A 22,564-nucleotide genomic window follows, 5' to 3' on the forward strand; every position below is an offset into this window, starting at 1 on the left:
CATTTTCTTTCACACATAGTGGAGGAGAACAGGGCGGGGAACCCACGCACCCCTCCGGGCTACAACCTCAAACTCAGCCACGATTCCTTCCGCCATAGGCTCAGAGGGGCCGCCAGGCTCCACCCCCGAATGCTCTCACTCCTGCTGGGCATGACCCGGCCGCCATCTATTGGCTATGCAAATGAGAGAACGGCGGCAGCACCAATGAGCAGCGGCCACGGCTGGGAACGCGAGGCCGCGTGGGCAGGGTGCTGGCGGGGAGACGCGGATTGTAGCGGCCGGTTGCGGGGAGGGAGGCTGCCAGCGGGACCCGGAGCAGCCCAGCACCATGGGGATGTTCGGCACGAGCCGCCTCTTGCTCGGTAGGCTCCCTGCGGCCGGGCCGGAGGGGCGCGCGGTGGCCTGGGGTCGTGCGGGGCTACAGGCCGGGATCAGAGGGCTCCGCTGGGAGCAGGGGCAGGGGCAGGGTAGGGCGCTGCCCCAGCAGGGCAGAGACTCCATCGCTGGCCGAGCCCCCTGCTCTGATTGGGGCCGTGAGACCCTTGGCTCGGCACGAACCCACCTTGCCTGGGGGCGTAGGGCGGCGGGCCCTGCCTCTCGGGGCTGGGGGCCAGCGCTGCGGGCCGGAGGGGTGGGGTGAGTGGGTGTCCTGGGGCCCAGGGCACTGTGAGGAGCGGGGGCTCGCGGCCGAGTCCGGGCCTTCCCTGCTCAGTCCGTGGCAGCGCCTGCAGCTCGCCCGCGGGAGCGGCCATCGGGCCCAGCGCGCTATCTAGCTACTTTGGGTTTGCAGTGGGGGGGAGCGCGATGGGCTGAGTATCCGGGACACAAGAGGGGAGAAGTGTGTGGATGGGGGTGAAAGTGTGTGACCAGGAAATGGGGTGAAACTAACTGAAAAAGAACATAGATTCAGGCTCAAGGAAGAAACGTCCTAATGGGGAGATTTGTTAGGCTGCAGAATAATCTTTCAGAGGAAACAGTCCGAGCCCTAAACAATGACCGACACATTTAGAGACCGACACATTTATTTGGGCAAACAAATTTTTTAGTCTCTAAGGTGGCACAAGGAGGCCTCCTTGTTTTTGCTGATAGGGACTAACACTTTCTCTGAAAGGAGAAGCCCTGTTCCTGAAGACATTTTAAAATTAGGCCTGACAAATAGCCAGAAAGAATCCTGCTGCTTGCTCCTGGGGGAATGGGCTACACGAGCCAGTGGTAAGCCCCTTCCACCTCTCATTTATAGGAACCAGTTCTGTTCTAACTTCAGGCCAAGCTCCCGTTGAACAACTGTGGGAGTTCATGGGGACTGTTGGACTCTGAATTCTAAAAATGGTATTTCTTTGTGTATTTTCTAACCTTACCAAGGTATCCATCTGTAGCAAAACCTTATTCTTAGTTGAGTCACACTTTCCAGTGGAGGTGTAGAAGACTGTCTCCAGGCATGAAGATGATCATTCCAGGAGATAAGGGTTCAAGTTTGTGAGATGTAACATGATTGGGGATGCAAAGGCCAAATCATAGAATATGCTGCATTGTTATGCTACTGGATTCCTGAATTGTAAAAAGTGTTGAGTGTATAACTTCGAGGGCAGATCAAAACAGCAACTAAATCTAATCAAATTGGGGTAATGAGACTGCAATTATCTGTACATAGAAGCATCATGTCCTAATGGAATCATGTTGATAAATTGTGTCTCTTAACATCTTAAATAATTGCTTGCAACTGTTAGTCTTTGCTCTTGTGTGCTCTGGAGCTATCATTCTAAGTAACATACAGGTGAAGAATTAATGATTGCTAGGCTACTGAGTACTAGTGACCACAATGTAAGTAAGTTTTTGCATGGAAGGATAAGCATTGTGACACACAAGTTTAGAAGTGAGACTTTTTTTTTTAAAAGGAAGATAGTCAAAAACGAGAACTAAATTTCTCAGATCTCAGCATATATATCATAAGTAGCAAAATACATGTATAATACCCCCTAACCAAAATAATAATAATAATTACAAGAAGGCAACCAGTATGGATGGTTAAGTGGGAAGGCTCAAAATATGGATTGTCAGATGTGATACTGGAAAATGGAAATCCATTTTGAAACCAATAGAAATGTGCAGTACCTGGCAGGTGAAATGCAAGATGAATAAGAGGGAATGGCCAGAGAGAGGACATCCAAATGCAACATAAATATATTGGAAGTGAAAATAAGTGCTGAGATGATGACTCTCTTAACATAGAAAGCAAAGCTGTCTACAGTGTGCACTTTAAAACTATTGCAAAATGATGAAGCATTTGCAGTAGGAGGCATAGTGGAAAACACTTGAGATTTCCTGTTTGTTTTTTGTAGTACAGGCCCCACAGTATATTTTCCCCCCCCCCCCCAATCCAGGCCTAATTAAATAAATTTCTGTTTTACATCTCCAGTGAGTGTCTTAATGCTTTATTTACATGGCTACACATAACTGGGATCCTGCACGCTAGTGTAGACATTGATATTTTATCAGAAAGCATAGTGTTAATGGAGGGAAGAAGAAAATGTGAGGACTAATATGAATTTGTGGCCTTTTATTCACCTCCATACTCAACCTACACCTCCAAAACTTTTGCAAGTGTGGATCCCTTACAACGGGTAGGCAACCTATGGTATGCATGCTGAAAGCGGCACTCAAGCTGATTTTCAGTGGCATTCACACTTCCAAGGTCTCTGCTCACCGGTCCAGGGGGCTCTGCATTTTAATTTAATTTTAAATGAAGCTTCTTAAACATTTTAAAAGACTTATTTACTTTACATACAACAATAGTTTAGTTATATCTTATAGACTTATATAAAGAGACCGTCTAAAAACATTAAAGTATTACTGGCACGCGAAACCTTAAATTAGAGTGAATTTATGAAGATTCGGCACAGCACTTCTGAAAGGTTGCCGACCCCTACCTTAAAACATTCACAAAGTAGTGAGAATACTGAATAACAGCACCATGCAGGGCCAGGGTGGAGTTTCTTACCTGTCATGCATGTGCATCAGTTTATGAACTGCACAGTAATCAGTACTTATACAGAAATCCTTAGTAAGGGACACGTGAAGTAATCTGCCCTTAGGGGAAATTTCTTCCTTAGCCCGGTCAGTAGTTTGGCTTTTGTCATGACAGTGAAGGTTTCTATCTAGCATTTATACTTCTATTCTGTCATAACTGTGGATGTTCTTGTTTTCTGTATAATTCATTCAAATTGTAAAGCAAATTTGATTTGACAGCGCTGGAGATCCTTTATTTTGTATTACGCCCTTTGAGCTTTCCAGCCTTGATTACTGTTTGTGTGAAAGTGAGTTTTAACCTTGAATTTTTGCTGAAGACGAATTTCAAATTGGCATATGTGATTGTAGAAGTCCAAATCACGCTTTTGTGGTGTTCGATGTCTCCAGCCTGGGAACAGAAAATGACTTGGAGCAGATTTCATAATGACTGTGAACATTTGCTGACTAACAAAAGCTTCTGATAATTGGAAGATCCCTTTATGAAAAGGGGGGAAAAATGGCAGAAATTATTGAATAAAATTCATTGAGCTCTAGTTTTGACTTTATTCTGCCACAAATCTCTTAGGCGATGTAAAGTTACTTCTGAAAAAAATCTTGCTGTAATTGTACATACAGGTATTCAGCTCTGAGAGGAGTTTCCCTTTTCTCTTAAGAGCAGCTGTACCATGCAGTAAGGCTCTCTCTCACTTTCTCAGTGCCTTACCTCACCCCCAATGTTCAGGCTGACCTACAGTAACAGCTGCCATGCTGCAGGAGCGATTGTATGTGGGCTGCATATCACTCCTGAAGTACACTGGTGTGAGCTGATCACCTGTGGGTAGGGTAGCACTACTTCCTCTGGGGGAAGAGGATGAGGGGAAGAAAGATTCTCTAGAACATGAATAAACATTCATACGCTGGTCCAGGTTTAACTCCAAAAGAACTCATAGATTTAAGGCCAGAATGTACCATTATGAGCAGTGTTGGTAGAGTGGAGATCACTGGAATGGGACTCAGGAGAACTGTGCTATATTCCCAGCACTGCCACTGATTTTGTTGGGGTTGGAAAGGAACTTTCCATCCAGGTCAGATTGACAGAGATCGTGGAGGTGGGTTCTCGCCTTCCTCTGCAGAGGGGGGGCATGGGTCACTTGTTGGTCTGAAGTAGAGTAAAAGGTGTCTCTGTAACTTGAAGTCTGTAAATCAAGATTTGAGTAACTCAGCCAGAGGTTACGGGCCTATTACTGGAGTGGAGCAAGTGAGGTTCTGTGGCCTGCTATGTGGAGGAGGTCAGACTAGAAGATGATCACAGTGGACCCTTCTAGTCATAAGGTCTGACTCTGTGACTATGGGCAAATCTCCTTACCCTCCATGGCTTAGTTTCCCTATCTGTAAAATGGGATAATGATACTGACTTCCATTGTAAAGCACCTTTGAGACCTAACTGATGGAAAGTCCTGTGTAAGAGGTGGTATTATTACCTGCTCTGACCACCTTTATAATATGGGCCATAGAATTTCATCATCACTAAGGCAAATATTCCAGAAAGGCAGCAGTCTTTCATCTAAAGACTCCAAGAGATGGAGAATCACCATTTCCTTTGGTAGTTTGTTCCAATGGTTAATCACCCTCATTGTTAAATTCAAACTAGAAACACATCACAAATTTTTATCTGTCTTAACTTCCAGCCATTGGTTCTTGTTATGTTTTTCTCTTCTATTTGAAGAACCTTTTAGTACCTGGTATTTTCTCTCCATGAAGGTACTTAATATATTGTATTCAAGTCCCCTCTTGATCTTTAGATAAGGTTAAAACAGATTGAGTTCCTTAAGTCTCTCACTCTAAGGCATTTTTTCCAGCCCTTGAATAATTTTTGTGGCTCCTTCTCTGCACCATCTTCAGTTCAACAAAAAGAGTTGCTCAGCTTTTCACCATGAAAAATCTTCCAGAGTTCAAAGGGCCTTTTAGAGTAGGGATGTAATAGCAGTTAAAAAAGGAACCGTGTAAGCGATTACATTTTATTGGTTACACCAGAGGTCGGCAACCTTTCAGAAGTGCTGTGCCGAATCTTCATAAATTCACTCTAATTTAAGGTTTCACGTGCCAGTAATACCTTTTTAACTTTTTTAGAAGGTCTCTTTCTATAAGTCTATAATACAACAATAGTGTTAGTTATATATGTAACGTAAATAGTCTTTTAAAATGTTTAAGAAGCTTCATTTAAAATTAAATTAAAATGCAGAGCCCCCCACCCCCCGGACTGGTGGCCAGAACCTTGGCAGTGTGAGTGCCACTGAAATCAGCTTGAGTGCCACCTTCTGCACACGTGCCATAGGTTGCCTACCCTGGGTTACATGGTTAAATGTTTAATTGGGAAAATAAGGAGCGGGCGGTACTGCAGCACCCCCATGTTTTACGTGAGACTCTGATCCCGGCCCCCATGCCCAGGGACTCTGTTACCGGCCTTCATCACCCGCTGCCGCGCCCGGGACTCCGCTGTCAGCCCTGCACCTGGGGCAGCAGTGGAGTCCTGGGCTCCAGCGGGCAGCAGAGTTTAATCATTAACCGTTAACCAGAACAGGTAAGACTGATGCTTATAGGTTAACCGTTATCCTTTTACATCCCTATTTTAGAGGGTTTGTTATTCCAGGAGGTGTGACCCCAAGACTGACTGCTGGTTTGCCTCCCACCACCTGAGAAACAAAACAATACTATAGGTCCTGGGACTCATCTGTAACAAGGACAGAGGATTCCTTCCTTCCTACCCCTCCTGCTGCTGCAGTTTGGTACTAGTTCCAAATTGAATGTAGCAAGTCTTAGACTCCAAGCCAGTGTAACTTGAAATAATTGAACTAAGACACATGTCCTGTTATCTTGTGGGGAAAAGATCTGAGAATTTCTATGCTGTCCTTGTATCATGTTGTTGGGTAAGGGGTGTGACCAGCCAACCCTCCATTTTTCCTGAGGATACCCCACAGATTTCCAGGGTATGCACATGGAAGTTCTAGCCTGTCTGTACTGTTCCAGGCCTTCAGGTAGTTGCTATGGCCTCCAAACGTGAGCCAAAAATCTTTGAGGGAGTTTGGAGAGGCAGCATAAATTCCAGTAGGTTTTACTGGAAGATAGTGGTATAGAAAGTATCTGTCACCTAAACCCATGGAGTCCTGGACCCGTGATCTTTGCATGGGAAGGTTTCTGCAGAATGGTGAGAAGAGAGATGGGTTGCTGCAATTTCCCTCCCTCTGGCAGATTTGGTGTTCCTGTCTCTTTTCTTTCTCCCTACTGCTAAAAGAAAAAGGAGATGGGAGGGGAGTGATTCAGCCATGAATCTAGTAGGGCCATTGATATTTTTGATGGGAGTATAATTTGGGTTTGCTTTTTGTTCTAGGAGCTGTGAGCTGCACATTCTTTCTGGCAGCTAACAGCCTATATTCATCCAGTGATGATGTGATAGAGCTAACACCAACAAACTTCAACAAGGAAGTCATTCAGAGTGACAGTTTATGGCTGGTAGAATTCTACGCACCATGGTAAGTATCATAGCTAGTCAGAGAATCCTAGCACATGCTGTCCTAGCAGGTATGCTTGTAAGAAGGTTGACTAATTTCTATAAACAAAGGACTTCCTGTTGTATCTTGGAGGAATACAAAAGGCGACTTACTAGAAATCCTGGACCAACCATTCACTCTCTAGCACAGTTCTTACTTGGGTTTAAATGCATTTCAGTAGCCTTGTGGCAAGCAAAATAAACCTGGGTTTATAGAACAGCTTGGCAGGACATAATTAGTCTGGATTGGTAAGAGGTGCATTAGATCCCAGCCTAGATGCTCAAATCTTTTTACATTTATAACTTTCAGTACTAACTTCAGTAAAGATAGAAAAATAATTAGGGCTGTCAATCACCGTTAACTCAAGTGATTAACTCAAAACAAATTAACTTGATTAATTTTTATCACAATTGCAGCTTTAATCACACTACATTAATAGAGTACCAATTGAAATTTATTATAAATATTTAAGCCTACAATCCACTCAGTCCTACTTTTTGTTCAGTCAATATCTAAGATAGACAAATTTGTTTACATTTACCGGAGATAATGCTGCCTACTTCTTATTTTATGATGGCACCTGAAAGTGAGAATAGGCATTCATATGGCACTGTTGTAGCCGGTGTTGCAAGATATTTATGTGCCAGTTGAGTGCAGTTATGTAAAACATTTTTACAATTGTAAGTTGTGCTTTCATGAAAGAGATTGCACTACAGCAGTTCTATGAATTGAATTGAAAAATACTATTTCTTTCTTTTCTACAGTGCAAATATTTGTAATACAAATAATTTAAAGGGAGCCTTGTACACGTTGTATTCTGTTATAACTGAAGTCAATATATTTGAAAATGTAGAAAACATCCCAAAATATTTAAATAAATGACATTCTATTATTGTGTAACAGTGCAATTCAAACTGCGATTAATCACAATTAATTTTTTAATCATTTGGCAGCCTGAAAAATAATTGATTAGCAGTGTGTTCTAAATGAAGAGTTTCTCTCAGTCCTGTCTTTCCCAGCCTGACCCCGCCATGAAGGCATAAGGCTGAATTTATGGGTATGATCCCCCTCCCCCCCACATCTGCCCAACTTAGCTTGTATTACTATTCTAGACAAAGCTTTGTCTCCCTCTTCTCCTCTATGAAATGTAATAGCAGCATACTAATAACGGTGAATCATTGTTGGCCTAACACATCCAGGTTCTAATCCATTATAACTAAATAGTCTGTCATAAAGTAAACAGCAAAAAAAGGGAAGTCTTCAGGGATAGCCTGGGGCAAAGCATAATGAAAGTATAAGAAAATGGTAAGATCTCAGTGTATGCTCTTGCAGAAGAAAATGTCTTTTACACACCAGAAACAGAAGAGTAGCTTACTGAAAACCGTAGCTTGCTGGAAACCATAGCTTACCAGAGCATGTGTATTCCCTTACAGTTTTTCTCTGACATGCCTCTAGTTTTGTTTTTTTTTTTAAAGCAGATCTGCACAACTCAGTTATCACTTCTCAATCAGGATTGCTGGGGTGTTCTGCTTCACTGGAAAAACTTCTCTTGTGATTTCCCTTCTCCTTTGCCTTAAGGCTTAACAGTACTAGGAAGTCCAAGTTCTTATCATTACAGTTCTCTTGCTGGGTTGGAGCTCACTGTCTCAGTTTGAGGCTAGTTTTTAGATTACCGTTGTCAGCAGGGTAAGATCCCTTTGCAACGTTTGCTCTTCGTTTCTGCAGTGACATGATATCAGAACTTGGTATTCTTCCCCCTCACATGGCTAGAATCCCAACTCCATTGCAAAATAGTAATGATTGATTATACTCATATGCTGGACTCTTGCAGAGTTCAACTATATTGATTTCTTAGGTATTTGTGAAATGAAATATCTACCAGCTTGAGCGAAAATAAATTTATTTTTCCAAAAGGTGTGGTCACTGTCAAAGACTAACTCCTGAATGGAAGAAAGCAGCGACAGCATTAAAAGTAAGTTTAAACTTTCCCCACATACATGCAGTGCTTTGGAATTGCAGGGAGATTGGCTTTGTCAGCTCTCTTAGAAACTTGCAGCTAACTTTAGGTTAGTGAAATTGTACTAGCCCTGGAAATAGTAAATCCTTCTAACAGGCAAAATGTCAGGTTTTTCTAGATAATCTGTCAAGGGTTTTGCTTTTCCTGGTGAAAGTCCATTACTGCTTGGAAGGCTCTGATAGAATCAAAATCTGTGATTCCATGTTTATAATCCAGATTTTTTGGCTGAGCAATACTTCCCCTGCCTCCAATCCTCTGAATTCCTTTTAGATCTGAGAACTAGCACAGATTGGGTGTGTGGACCTCTGTAAACTGCTGCGTACTGGCATTTTGTTTCAGTATGGAAAAATGTGACAATTGCAGTGATCTGTTGATCTTAGAATAAATAGCAAATTCATTTCTACATGTTTTTTTGTTTTAAAAAAAAGCATTAATGATGACTTTGTCTCTCCCATTCCCTACTGCTGCTATGGCCCAAACTTCCCCAGTAAATTACTCACTGGTTCTTTCCACCTGACCATTTTTGGCTCCTGCTGTCAAATGCATTAAATTACAATGGAAGCTATTTAACATTAAATAGGGTGTTGTGAAAGTCGGTGCGGTTGATGCAGATAAGCATCAGTCCCTAGGTGGTCAGTATGGTGTTCGAGGATTTCCAACTATCAAGCTATTTGGATCCAACAAGAACAAAGCAGAAGATTACCAGGGTAAGTTTTGTCTTTCGTGTGTTGTGTGTCTTTCATGTCTCATGTGATATGATTGATGTGATAGATAAAAAAAATTGTAAATTTGCTTATTCCATATCTGCTATCTATAATCTGTAAGGTTGTTTTATTCACAGGTGTTTTTAGTAAAAGTCATGGACAGGTCACAGGCAGTAAACAAAAATTCACAGCCCATAAGCTGTCCATGACTTGTACTATATACCCCTGATTAAATCTTGGGGGAAGTAGGGAGGTGCAGCCTGGACCCCTGCTTGGGGGTGGGGGAGGGGCTGAGGAGCGGGTTTATTAGAGAGGGTATTCGTGTGCTCTCATGGTGGTAGTGACCTATTGCTTGTGAAGTATTGTGTTCAATGTCAATATTGCCTTGCATGTAACTTCCTTGCTTTTTAGCATTTGTAAGGAAATACACTTGAGCAACCTTAGTGCCCAAGTTAATTGACTCCCAACATACACAAAATGTCAGTAAGGGGCAATCTTGTGCCCACTGAAGCCAACAGGAGCAGGATTGGGCCTTGAATCTAAGATTGTTAAATAAGATGCTAATATGATTTTTCAGTTCAACCCTTTACCTCTTTGTTCTGCTGTGTCACAGGTGGCAGAACAAGTGACGCAATTGTTGATGCTGCTTTAAGTGCTCTTCGATCACTGGTAAAGGATCGTCTTAGTGGCAGAAGTGGAGGATATAGTTCTGGAAAGCAGGTAGTTCTCAGGAATGGATAATGCATTATTTTTATTGATGAATTTTCACGTCTTCTGCAGCAAATCAGAGACTTGTGCTCCAAGACCTGTGTAGCACTTGAGGGTGCAATGAATCACTTTCTATGTTCATGCTGGTACGACACTTGCAAAGTGTGTGAAAGAACTTGAGGTATTGGTTAATCTGACAGAAGATGATCTCTTTTGGGCTGTTTGGCAGCACTCCCAGAAAAGCCACAAGACTCATTCTTAGGATATGTCTGCATGGCAACCAGAAAGCCTAGGGAGGGAGATAGGCTTCAGAGCACAAGCCTGAATATCTATGCAGCTAATTTTTAGTGCTGTAACTTCAGTGCTGTTGACCCAGGCTCTGAGACTTGCTGCACGTTTCTGCTTGCTGTGTTGACATACCCATAAGGTAAGATAAAGTGAATTACAGAGTTTAGAAAACAGCCAGGTTACAGTAACTATTTAGGATGCCTATAAGCCTTTTAGAGATTCAGTAATTCAACTTGGAGGAACACTTTTTTTTCTTAACAGTAAAAAAAAAAATCATTTCAGCTGTTGACTTGTAGAAGTGGAATTTTTAGGTATTAGCTGACTTTTTCATCTCCACAATGTACTGATGATAAGTGTTATAATACAGAGTAATTAATAACTCGAGCAAGTTAAATGCTGATGGCAATCATCAAAAATATGATCAATATTTTATAAGTGGCCTGGTTCTTTAGCTTGACACATCCACTGCAGTCAGTGGGAGTAGCTTGGCTAAAGCAGTAACATAGTGATTTGAATATAACGTCATTAGGTTAATGGTGGACTAAAATCCTTTTTAAAAAGAAACTCGGACACTTGGAGATTCTGAATCCTTAACTGAATGTGTATAGACTAGAGGGACATTGTCAGGAAATTTAGGTTTTACATGCATCTCCCTGAAGGGTTGCAGAACCTAATCTGAACATCCACGTTTCATAAAACCAACTTTACGTCAGTGAAAACAGCTTTGTGCAACTCAAATACTTCACCGGTGCCCTGGTGAGGGGACCTGAGAGGCTCTTGTGGCACAGGACGCGGGAGCATTAGGTCTGTTCTTGGCTCTGCTGTAAAGGCTTTCTCTGTGACCTTGGCCAAGTCATTTTGAACCAAACTGTCCTGTCAGAATGCATGGCTAGAGGGGAGGAGACTTGGGCAAATTCCAGCCAAAACTGCCAAGCGGAAAGGCCTGGATGGTAGGGAAATTAAGCCTAAGAGCAACAGCCAATGTTGCTATAAGCCCTTCTGCAGGTTTGATGCTCTTTGGGTTCTGAGAGGACTTAGTTGGGCAGGTGAGGGGAGGAGCTGGGTTTGGGCCATTCTGAAGCATCTTCTGACTCTCTGGAAATGTACCGTGTAATATGGTAGTGATCCTGCTAGTATTTCCTTCCACGGAGCCTCCAGCATGTCCCTAAACCCAGCCATCATCTGGAATCTCCCATTTCTTTCTTTGCTACTGGCTGTGCCAGCATACGGCGAGCTGCTCCACTGCTGGCCTGCAGTAATGCATTAGTTCTTGCCTGCAGCAGATGTGCAAATCTCTGGAGTGCTCAGTGCATCGCTGTGCACAATGGCCTCATGACACCAGGACCTGCAGACCCCTCCATGAGGCGAGAAGTCCTGCTGTCCCAAAGAGATGAGTGACTGCGGCTACGTCTACACTAGAAACTTCAAAGTGCTGCGAAGTGAGAGTGTGGTCATGCGTGAGCGCTGGGAGAGAGCTGCTGGTAATCCACCTCCACAAGGGGAATAGCTCGCTCCCAGCCTGTCCACACTAGCGCTTTAAAGTGCTCAATCTTGCTGCCTTCTGGGGGCTGATTTTTCACAGGTTCGGAGCCAGCAAGTTAGAGCGCTATAAAATGTAAGTGTGGACAAGCCCTGCATGTGGAGGCTTGTCGCGTTTCTAGCACTAGTGCAGAGAAATCTGTGGAAGGGGCGACTGGCCTTCAATCTTTGTCTGTTTCTCCATGTGTTAAATGGGGTTCCTTCATCCCTTCCTCAGAGTTGTATTAAGGCTAAGTTCATTAGTGTTCGCAATTCTGTGGCACATTCCATCTGAGGACCTCAAAGTAGTTAGTTAAATTAATGTGAGAGCCAGAAAGCAAAACATAACCAGGAATGAGACCAGCTGCTAAGCATTAAGTGCTGCAGAGAATGAATGAGAAATGTAAACAGAACCGTGAAAAACAAGAACTCTCAAAAAAAATCATAGGGCAATGTTGTCAAAAACCCTTGGTACCCAGCTCCCATTTTCAAAAGTGACTGAAGACCATTGATTTTCAACAGGATTTGGGCTCCTCTATGTGCCTAAGTCACTTCTGAAAATATGACTTTGCACCTAACTGATTTAGGAACCTCCTGAAATTTTATATTTAACCTACCAAGTGGATTAGACTTTTTTTATGGTCACTTTTTTTAAGCTGACTGTGTCCCTTTATGTTCTGCCTGTGAGTCTTCTTTCTAAAAGTGCACCAAAAGGTCTTGAGCCATGAAGATCAGAGTTCTGTTCTTTCCAGAGACGATAGTGTTGCTTCCCATAGGTCTTTAGGCGGATAGCGGCAATCTGTATGCTCTCTGGATGTTATTGACATGGCTAGCTCTAGTGTGGGAAACTCAGGATTGTCTAATCGTGGATATTTCTGATAAACGGTGTTCTGATTTTGCAAAGAAGGTGTGTAGGTGATCACATCTGGGCTGCTGTGGTGTGGTTATGTGAGGGAGCAATGACAAAAGTTCCCCCACCTTAACAGATTTTATTTTTGACCTACAGAGTAGCCAAGAAAGTGGAGGCGGGGATAAGAAGGATGTGATTGAACTGACTGACGACAGCTTTGATAAGAATGTTGTGAATAGTGATGACGTTTGGCTGGTAGAGTTTTATGCCCCATGGTGTGGACACTGCAAAAAGTAAGTGGAGCTGTTGTCAATCATTTAAAATTCGTACTCGCTTGTCATCTACAATGTATGTAAACAGGCTTATTTTGTGAATTGGGACCCTCGCTCTCTTGATTATTGGAAGTGGACCTTTTTACAATGGTGCAAGTTACTCTTTAACTTGCCCACCCCAGAATTTACCAGGGAACCTGTGTCCGTTTCCCCTTTCTTTGCCCCCCCCTTCCCCGCCACACTCGCAGGTTTTAATTTCACATTTGTTGGACCCAATCCTGCTTCATTTGAAATCCCTGGCAGAATTCCACTACCACCAGTGGGAACAAGAACAGGCCCTTTGAAAGTTTCTTATCTTAGGAGAGTCTTCTAATCCCAGAATTTGAGATGTCTGAGAGATTCCATGTAGTCCTTGAGTCCTTTTCCAGAGCTGCTCCTACTCTGGAGAAAAACGCAGTCCTCCAGGTATAGCCTGTGGGTTGTAGTTTCACTGACTTGCCTCTAAAATGCCAATTTTACTATAGTAATTGGCATTATGTTGCTTTCCAGTCTGGAGCCAGAATGGGCAGCTGCTGCTACAGAAGTGAAAGAACAAACCAAAGGAAAAGTAAAACTGGCGGCTGTAGATGCTACAGTGAATCAGATGTTAGCCAGCCGGTATGGGGTGAGTGTGCTCTGCAGGCTTGAAAATTCCCTCCCTGTGTTGCAACATCTCTAATAGGTCACGTTCCAGGTATTACCAGAAGAACTCTCTTACCTCAGCACTTACTAATATTTCTTAGTACTGAGAGATAAAAGTATTAAAGGGACTTGAGCAATTCATGGAGAAATTAGTGTTTTTCCCAAACGCTGAGAGAAGGTGGAATAAATATAATAGACATTGCCATTGAGAGAGTATTTTTACGATTCCTGCAATTTGCTTCCATGAGGTCTGGCATAACTGCGCCCTATAGCAGTTTACTAAGTGCCATCCTGAAGTGTGTACCACCTCTGTAAGACTGGCGGGGTTTGTACATGGGTCTGAGTGCAGCCAGTATCTCCAGCTGAAAGAATTCCAGAGGTGTCATTTTAGCTATACAGATGTAGTGAGATTGCAGGCTCAGAACGTGTTGCTTCATTGTGTCTCTGTCCCCCAGAAAGAAGTTTGTCCTGATTTTTAAAGGTCTTTAGGCACCTAATGAGGTTTTCAGAGGCACCTAGGCACATAACTTATTGATTTCAATGAGTGTGAGGTGTCTAGTTGCTTTTGAAAAAACGCACTTGGCTCCTAAGGGCCTGATTTTTAAAAGTATTACATGTCCTTCCATATCCCGCTAATACTAAAATAGTTTAAGAAGGTAGAAAGAAAAAACACCATTGAGTAGTGTGAGGATGAAGGGTGAATTCAATCTCACTGAAATACAACTGTAACTGATAATCCGTTGACAATCAGTGAAGGTACTTGAACAAACTCTTATTAAAACCAAGTTGCTTTTTAAGGTCCATGTGATGTAGAGGTGGCCACAGTTCTTAACAGGGCTCCTCCTCTCCCCTAATAAACTCAGTGGATCTTCACCTTTCCCTTCAGAGGCATGAAGGATTAAGCTGGCCTTGCTTATATTTAAATCCATGGTTTTAGGGAGATCTGGTGTCAAAACTTGGACTCTTGATGCACCACAGACACTGATACTACAATATCTGATAGTGTTTTTAACATGTATTGACTAACACAATTTTAGCTTGTAGCATAGACGAGAAATAACTAACTTGCCTTTAAAATGTTTAGGCTAAGGGTGTAGCCCTGCGATGTAATGTGGAGATCCCCTATTTTGATGCAAACTCTCCCTCTTTATCTAGAGCACATCGTGGTGGTACTCTTGCAACCACTAACATTCTTGTTAATTTGAACTAATAACTTACACATTTTATTGCAGATCCGTGGATTTCCCACAATCAAGATCTTTCAGAAAGGAGAAGACCCTGTTGATTATGATGGTGGAAGAACAAGATCTGATATAGTTGCTCGAGCTCTGGATCTTTTTTCTGAAAGTGCCCCACCACCTGAGCTTCTAGAGGTATCCCTGCTCGGCAAACTTAACTTCTCTGAGCACTTCTCCATCCTGTCTCTTGGGCCCTGCAGTTATTTTTAAGAAAAATAGTGATGGTGAAGAAAATTACCAAAGTGGTGCATGAGCAGAACTATCTTTGGGTACTTTTGATCCAAGAATCGCAACCCAGTCCATGGGTAGCTTTACATCTTTTACCATGAATAGTACTGCTCATTAAAGAAACTGGACTGATAGTCCTGAATGTTGAAGACCTTGATCCACGGAATAGACACTGTGAATGTAGCAGCAATACGAGCTATCTTGCCAGCGTATCTAAATCCTCATTTGAAGAGAGGGGGTGACAGGAAAGTTTAGATTCCATTTCCACTAAAACCTGCAGAGACTCTGGTGGTGGCTTTGTCTTGCAGACCACCTGTACACTAAGAACTGGCTGGAAGCCACACTCACGTCACTTAGTCTAACAGCAGCCTACAGGTGGTAGCTTCTAGATTTGATTGACATGGACTGGATTTGAACCACTGACTTGGAAGCAGAAATTGACTCCTGTTATGTAGTGTGTTGTGCTGCCATTATTTTAACAAGGAGCTCCCACAAACCTTGTGCCTTAGCCTGTGATAAAATCTGTGCACTGAGGTGAAGGACTAGCCAATTGAATAACTTTCCCATTTAAACAAAAACTGACATCACAGAGGCTAATGACACTACTGGGCAAACTTCTACTGAGCTGTACGTTGTAGCAATGTGTTTAGGGTAGGTATGGAGAATGTTGATTGACATTGCAGCACCATTAACAGTTCATGTAATCTGACACGCATACAAGTTTCACCGGGGTTGGGTGCCTGCATCACTTGGGTGCAATTTGATCCATTTCACAGGAAATAAACTGTTGTTCAGAAGTAAGTTACCTAGCCTGGCATCACACTGCCCCCCTTCTCTCCCCTCCTCCCCTCAATTCATGGTATCTTAGTGGCTGAAAAAATTATAACGTGCATGCACCGCTCTCACCCCCTGGAGATTGGCAGGGTTGGACTAGGCCTTTTTTGTTGTTGACAGACCACAGTATGTCTGTCTAATGAGCCTCAAGACTCGAAGTCCCTCTTGGCAGGGAAGATTTAGCAGCATCCCAACTGGGGTTGGCTCCACCAAAGGCACAGAAGTCACCCTAACTGCTTTCAGTTCAGTGGAATTCTTACTATGGAGATTCAGTCTGCTGCACCACCCCCCTTCTTCCCACATGTTACTGGTAACCACTTCACTGGCTTTTATCGTTAGCCTGCTGACAAGCTATTTAAAACTTTATTCCCTATCAACTGAGTCTCCACTTGATCTCTCCTCACATCTGAATATGCAGCATCAACAGTATTGGTGGGAATATGCATAGGTTTGGGCATGGTGTTTCAGATGAGCATCCTGCTAGTAGACTAGAGGGAGGCTCGCAGTGTCTCTTCTGGCATGTTACCATGGGGAAAAGTAGTTTTCTTTCTCACTCAAAGCAGTGGTCTCTTCAGGTAGGACCAAGTTTGAGGTTATGGCACCCAGCACTGTTAATCATCTGAGTGCTGTGGCGTTTTATAATCTGTGATTTCTTGTTTCATTCTCCCAGATTATTGATGAAAATGTTGTGAAGAGTACCTGTGATGCCCACCAGCTCTGTGTCATTGCTGTGTTGCCCCATATTCTTGATACAGGTAGAATAAAAGGAAGCATTTTTCTTTATAATGTCACTTAAGAAAAAAATTGACCTGCCTTAACTTGTTAAAATTCTGTCTGGCAAACAGGAGCTGCAGGTAGAAATTCCTACTTGGAAGTCATGTTAAAAATGGCAGACAAATACAAAAAGAAAATGTGGGGGTAAGTGTAATTTCTGGCTTGGCCACTTCTCTTGAAAAAGGGGTGGGGGGTACGGAGGACATCAGATGTCCACATTAGATTCGAAGAGGTAGTTACCCTCTATTCCGTAAGATCCCGTGTCTATTTTTCTATAGAAATACTTGGATACCTTGCAGAGATGGGCACAGCCTTGCATCTGATGGTGCTATATTGCAGATAAGCTAGGAGCATGGTTAAAACAAAAAGCCCTGTGAATAAGTCAGTGGGATACCTCTTGTCAACATGATATTTTTTAAACAGGATCTGTTTAAAAAAAACCAAACTGAATTTAATCCTTTTTTCACCTTGCTTTTAAATGTGCATTTTGACTACTTAAGGCTAATGCCATCTAAACATTGAGATTAGATCAAACATACCTCCTAGGTCTGAATGTTGAAAGCAATATTTAAGCTGTAAAATGAGTCTGGTTTCTTTGGAGCCTTACTTTGGTAGGCTGGTTTCTCTCTGTTGTTGTGTCTGATTATATTTCAGAAGTGCAGGCTCTGTTAATGCCTTGCCTCGCATTCCCACTGTGGGCCAGCTGGCATTTTCTTTCTCCTTCTCTCCCTCTTCCTCCATGCTGGGTTGAGCCAGTGCGTTTTTCCTTTCCCACCAGCCAGGGAGAGGTCTGCTAAGGAGGGTGATGCCTTAGTGTTAGCTGTGGACTCCAGGTTGCTGGGCATCACAGGAAGTGTGGGGGAGCATTCTGACATGGCAGATGCTGGGAAAGAGGCCATGGGAGGGAGAGGGGGTGGCATGACAGACTTGAGGGGAGTGCTGAGACCCTATCAACTCCTGACTGGTCTAATGCTTCACTTTCCCCGGAGGACTAGTTAGGGGCAAGAGAAACTGCATTAGTCAACTGGGGAGTGGAAACATCACGCTCCCTTTCTCTGCTCAGCAACCTGCCTCAGGTGTGATTTAAGGCTCCAGTTTTTCTTGTTTAGGTATGTGGCTTAGCCCACTGTAAGACTTGCCTGCTCAGGTTAAAGCACAGAAATCTGCTGAAATAGAGCAAGTCTGTAGCTGTTCAACTGTGCTTAAGCATTGGTTGAGTAACATGGTTCCTGTCTTGTAGGAGCATCTGTGTATAGCCACTTCTATGGTACAGACTTCAATGGCTGGGCCTCCTTTGGGACCTTGGGCTAGAAGTCATTGTTGAAGATGGAAAGGTTTTCCTCACATAGTCAGAGTATGATTCCACATCACAGCTAGGCCTTACTGATTTGAATAGCAAGAGACTGGAGAGAGATGAGATTCTCCGTTAATAGTGCAGACACTATTGCTATGATGCTACTGATCTAAAACTTTGGAATCTTCCTTAAACTTTATAGGTTTATCTGTGCAGCATTGTGAACAATGCTACAAAGGCCAAGGATGTTTTTGCTAATGAAAAAGCAGACCTGCCAAAAACTGGTGTAAAAGCAATAATACAGTATTGTCATCAAGGTTCTTTTTTTTTTTTTTTTTCTTTTTTTTAAGGTGGCTGTGGACAGAGGCTGGAGCTCAGTCTGAGCTTGAAAACTCATTGGGAATTGGAGGATTTGGGTACCCAGCTATGGCAGCAGTTAATGCACGGAAGATGAAATTTGCCCTCCTGAAAGGATCTTTCAGTGAACAAGGGATTAATGAGTTTCTCAGGTACAAACTGTCTTTTTTGTCTTTATTTATTTTTTTATTTTTAAGTAATTTAAACTGTTCATTTAACTAAGTCTCTGGATCTGTGGAGACACAGAACACAGTGTACATTGGCATCCAGTGTAAATTCAGTCAGGAGTGTGGAGCTCTGGAAATAAGATTACTAGTTGCTGTGGGATGGTTTGGGTTTTTTTGGTTGGCTTTTTTTTTCTTTTTTTTTTTTTTTAAACTAAAATGTAGGGCTAGGGAAGAGTCTCAGAAAATATAAGAGCCTGATCCTGTAGAGGATTTGCAGGATCAGACTGAGCCCTTAAACTGTAAATTGCCAAATAATCGAAGTAGCTAGCATGGCAGACCGTGATTGTGCTAATAATTCAAGTCCAGTGCAGAATTTTCCTTTACCCAGTGTCTGAAGGGAGGTCTGCACCATCGCCATTCTTCCTACGTATTACAAATGCACTGCGAAGCAAAAACATCAGTGTGGATTTCTGTGCTCCATGTCTCTCCCAGCCACCACTCTTCCTCCCTCCACCAGACTGGGCATGAACTAAGCGTGGACAGTTCTAACCACCACTTCAGAAGAAGTTGGTTTTGCACCTGTGACATCCTGGGACAGTGACTTCACCAATATTAGAAGTTCATTTTAATCCAGAGTACTTCACATCGTGATTATGCGCTCTGGGTAGCTTCAGTGAATCAGGAAGTACCGTGAAGTTTACTAGTATGAATCCATTGGTTGAGAGCAGCTGAGTTAAGGGATTTGTTGAAATAACTCCTTGGAAAATCCGATAACTGCCAACACCAGTGAGTTCATAAGAGTATTCTTTCAAACCAGTGGACACACTGTTAACCCTAGCACTCCTTTGTGACAGTGGCACAGAACAGAATCTGCCGCATAATGTACATACTTACAAGGATGTAAAAAATCATTGTGGAGGCATCAGTCTAAACCAAGTTTATTAGACTGAGATAGTGGGTTTTCCATTTAGTTTTGGGTTGGGATCTACCAACATTTTTTTCCTTGAAGCAGAAATATTTAAGTTTATCCCATGAAATTTGAGGCCTACTAAATACAAAAGAAATATCCTCAAAAAGCATATCAGGAAATGTTCATACGCTGATGGTCAGCACTGTTGTGACAAATGTCTGTCATTTCTCAAGTTCTTGCATGTTTTAAAACAACGTTAGTGAGACCTCTGCAGGGGCTGTGAATAGTGATGCTACAGGACAATCTTCCTAGGACAGATATCCCACAGCACCATATTGGTGGGCTGTATAATTAAAGATTGGTGTTACCTTACCAAAGAGAAGGACTTGCAAAGTAGAAGATGACATTAACATTTCAGCTCAGGTGTTCCGTGTCTAAGGGAAGTAGTACAGTCACAGTAGCTCTAGTTAGCTCTCTTAGTGCAAGCTGAGCATGGTGCTGTAACACTGATGACTTTATGTAATGTGATAGGAAGCCTGTCAACTGAAATCAGGAAAACGAAGCCTCCTCGGAGGCTTCGAGGAGCAGGAAAACATAGACTTTGACAAGATAATGAAGGGCAACCTCAGAATAAGTGTGAATTTACCACGGGAAAAAAATACTGAAAGGAATAATGCTTGCTCTTGTTTGCAGACTGAATTAGCAAGGCAGGTTGAGATGAATGCAGAAGCTGTTCACACTCTGAGTCACTCTGTAACTGATAAAGATTTAGGCTTCTGATTTGAAGGAGATGAACTTCTGCAGTTGGCAACTAAGTGCCTAATCCAGGATGGCAAAATAACATTACTCTCCATCTTAAAGTAAAAACAACATTGCTAGAAATTAGAACATGTAAACCAGCTAATGACTTTGGGCTTGTCTCATCTTTACTGTGTGTGGCACAAGTAGGTAATCCATTATAAAAAGGTGCTTAGAAGCTGACCAGTCATGCCGCTGCATTTGTCAACTTGTGATGCTTGGGGACTTGGCAATAGATTGTTTTTAAAAACAAATCTCCCCTGTTTATGGGTTGAATAGTTTCAAGTTTGTTTCTTGGTGTTTATCTTTGAATCTCCCTAAAAATTATTCTTGTCCTCTTCAAAGTTTTTACCATTCTCTAATGATCTGTGAACCTCAAATTAGGGTTATTTGATATTTTGGAATGGGGATCCTCTCAAGCTAAACATCCAGTAGCACACCTAATTCCCTATTAAATGTATACAAAGTAATACAGTGTGTTTAAGGTGGATGAGATTGGAAACTTCTTAAATGTTTATCTTTTTTCTCTCCCCCCCCCACTCCCCCATCCTCTCTCCCAGGGAGCTCTCCTTTGGTCGTGGATCTACTGCACCAGTAGGTGGTGGGGGTTTCCCTAAAATTAACACAGTCGAGCCGTGGGATGGCAAAGATGGTGAGGTAAGAGGCACCAGTTCTGGGTGCATGAACACCTTGTTAGGTTAAAAAGGAAATACTGGACAGAGGAACTGAACCAGGGGGGACATGCTCTCAAAATGCCTATTCCCAGAGTAAGTGAAACACTTAGTAGTTTCCCTCACAAAGTATTCAGAGTGCTACTTTTTAAACTTACCTCCATAGCCACTTGGTAATAAAGAATAGCACGGTAATACCGTAATGCTGATTCTCTAAACTAAACCTCTATTGATTCTCCTAGTTACAAAAACAACAGGATTTAAACCAGGGGTTCTCAAGACTTTTATACTGAAGACCCCTTTCATGCAGTAAGCCTCTGAGTGTGACACCCCCCCATACATTAAAAACACTTTTTTAATATATTTAACAGCAAGGTTTATGGTGGAGGCTGACAGCTCGTGACCCCCCCCCCCATGTAATAACCTCACATCCCCCTGAGGGGTCCTGAACCCCGTTTGAGAACCTCTGATTTAAACAATAGGAAACCTAACCAGGCCTACCAGATAGCTAGTTATCTGAAGTCATGGACAGTTATACTCTGCCTTGTTAATAATGTCTTATGTCCTAGTCAATAGTATTCAATTTCAAACCATTGAGGCTGAAATGCAATTTATTGCCAGCATGCGGTAATGAGGGAACTTCAGTGTGTGAACTAAAGGGGTGACTACATTATAGCACCTGAAACTTAGATGGGCCTTGACCCTGCAGCATAGTGACTGAAACTCAAAAGTTTCACTTGCATGGGACTTAACTACACAGTTCTCATTGAAAATTGAGGCATGCAGTAAATCCTTGATTATATAGGGCTCAGTGGCAAAAGTCTGTTTTGTTTTTTAAAAAGGCGGGGAGGAGCCAAAGAATCAGTGATGTGGCTTTGTTTTAATAAGAACTTGGCAATGCCGCAGAAGTTCCAACTAAATTCCTTGGTAGAAAGCACCCCAAGAAACATGTATTGTACTGGTCCCAAGCTCAGTTAAGTGGCCACTGGGCTTATGTTGAAATGCACTAAGGGTCTTTCAGTCATGTGAGCATCAGCTTTTTCCACTGAAGTGCTATTTAGCTCTCTGTGTACATCCAGACTTAATCTTATTTTGGAAGACACGTCTGTCATCCTCAGCAGGGCATTGATTTTTCAAGTCCCATATTAGAACAGCATTACAAGCACTGGCATTCAAAAACTCTGCTTGTGGTTCCACAGCTTCCAGTTGAAGATGACATTGATCTCAGTGATGTGGATCTTGAAGACTGGGATAAAGACGAATTGTGAGATCTTCAGGAAGTTTCTTTTCTTGGGAGGGTTTGGAACATTGTTCACAATCAAATGGATATTCCAGTGGCCTTTTTACAGAGAAGTAGCACTGGGCCAGCTCTCTGCACCACTGCGACAGTGAACTGTATGCCTCTCAAGAAAACATTGCAAAAATTCTATGAATTGTTGTAACCAGTAAATTTGATTGTATTCTGTGTAACAAATATTTTGAGGACAACACTGATCTTTGATTACAACATCTTGGTTTTTATTTTGTCCATAGAGTGTGTGCTCTTTGAATGTTTCTGGGGGATGTTACTGTAACCAGTTTTAAATGTAATTTTTTTTTCATTCAGATGGAACTTGACCAGCTTCTGTTTCAATTAAAGAATAAAACAAGATATTTTTGACATAGAGTATTAGTCTTGTACTGAGCAACAAACTTCCATAC

The 22,564-nt window shown here is 42.5% G+C and overlaps 1 protein-coding gene across 1 annotated transcript; it reads left to right on the plus strand.

Annotated features, from left to right (window-relative positions):
• The first annotated feature begins 240 nt into the window (after nt 1-240).
• On the plus strand, nt 241-22,529 carry PDIA6 (protein disulfide isomerase family A member 6). Its single transcript, XM_030555430.1, has 13 exons — nt 241-362; nt 6,395-6,536; nt 8,469-8,526; nt 9,152-9,278; nt 9,889-9,995; nt 12,796-12,932; nt 13,461-13,575; nt 14,825-14,965; nt 16,563-16,647; nt 16,738-16,810; nt 18,311-18,469; nt 20,753-20,849; nt 22,063-22,529. The coding sequence occupies exons 1-13, from the start codon at nt 329-331 to the stop codon at nt 22,129-22,131; spliced, it is 1,344 nt and encodes a 447-aa protein (XP_030411290.1). The 5' UTR covers nt 241-328; the 3' UTR covers nt 22,132-22,529.
• Nucleotides 22,530-22,564: the final 35 nt, after the last annotated feature.

The sequence above is a fragment of the Gopherus evgoodei genome, chromosome 3 (assembly GCF_007399415.2).
Source record: "Gopherus evgoodei ecotype Sinaloan lineage chromosome 3, rGopEvg1_v1.p, whole genome shotgun sequence".
NCBI classification, from domain to species: domain Eukaryota; kingdom Metazoa; phylum Chordata; order Testudines; family Testudinidae; genus Gopherus; species Gopherus evgoodei.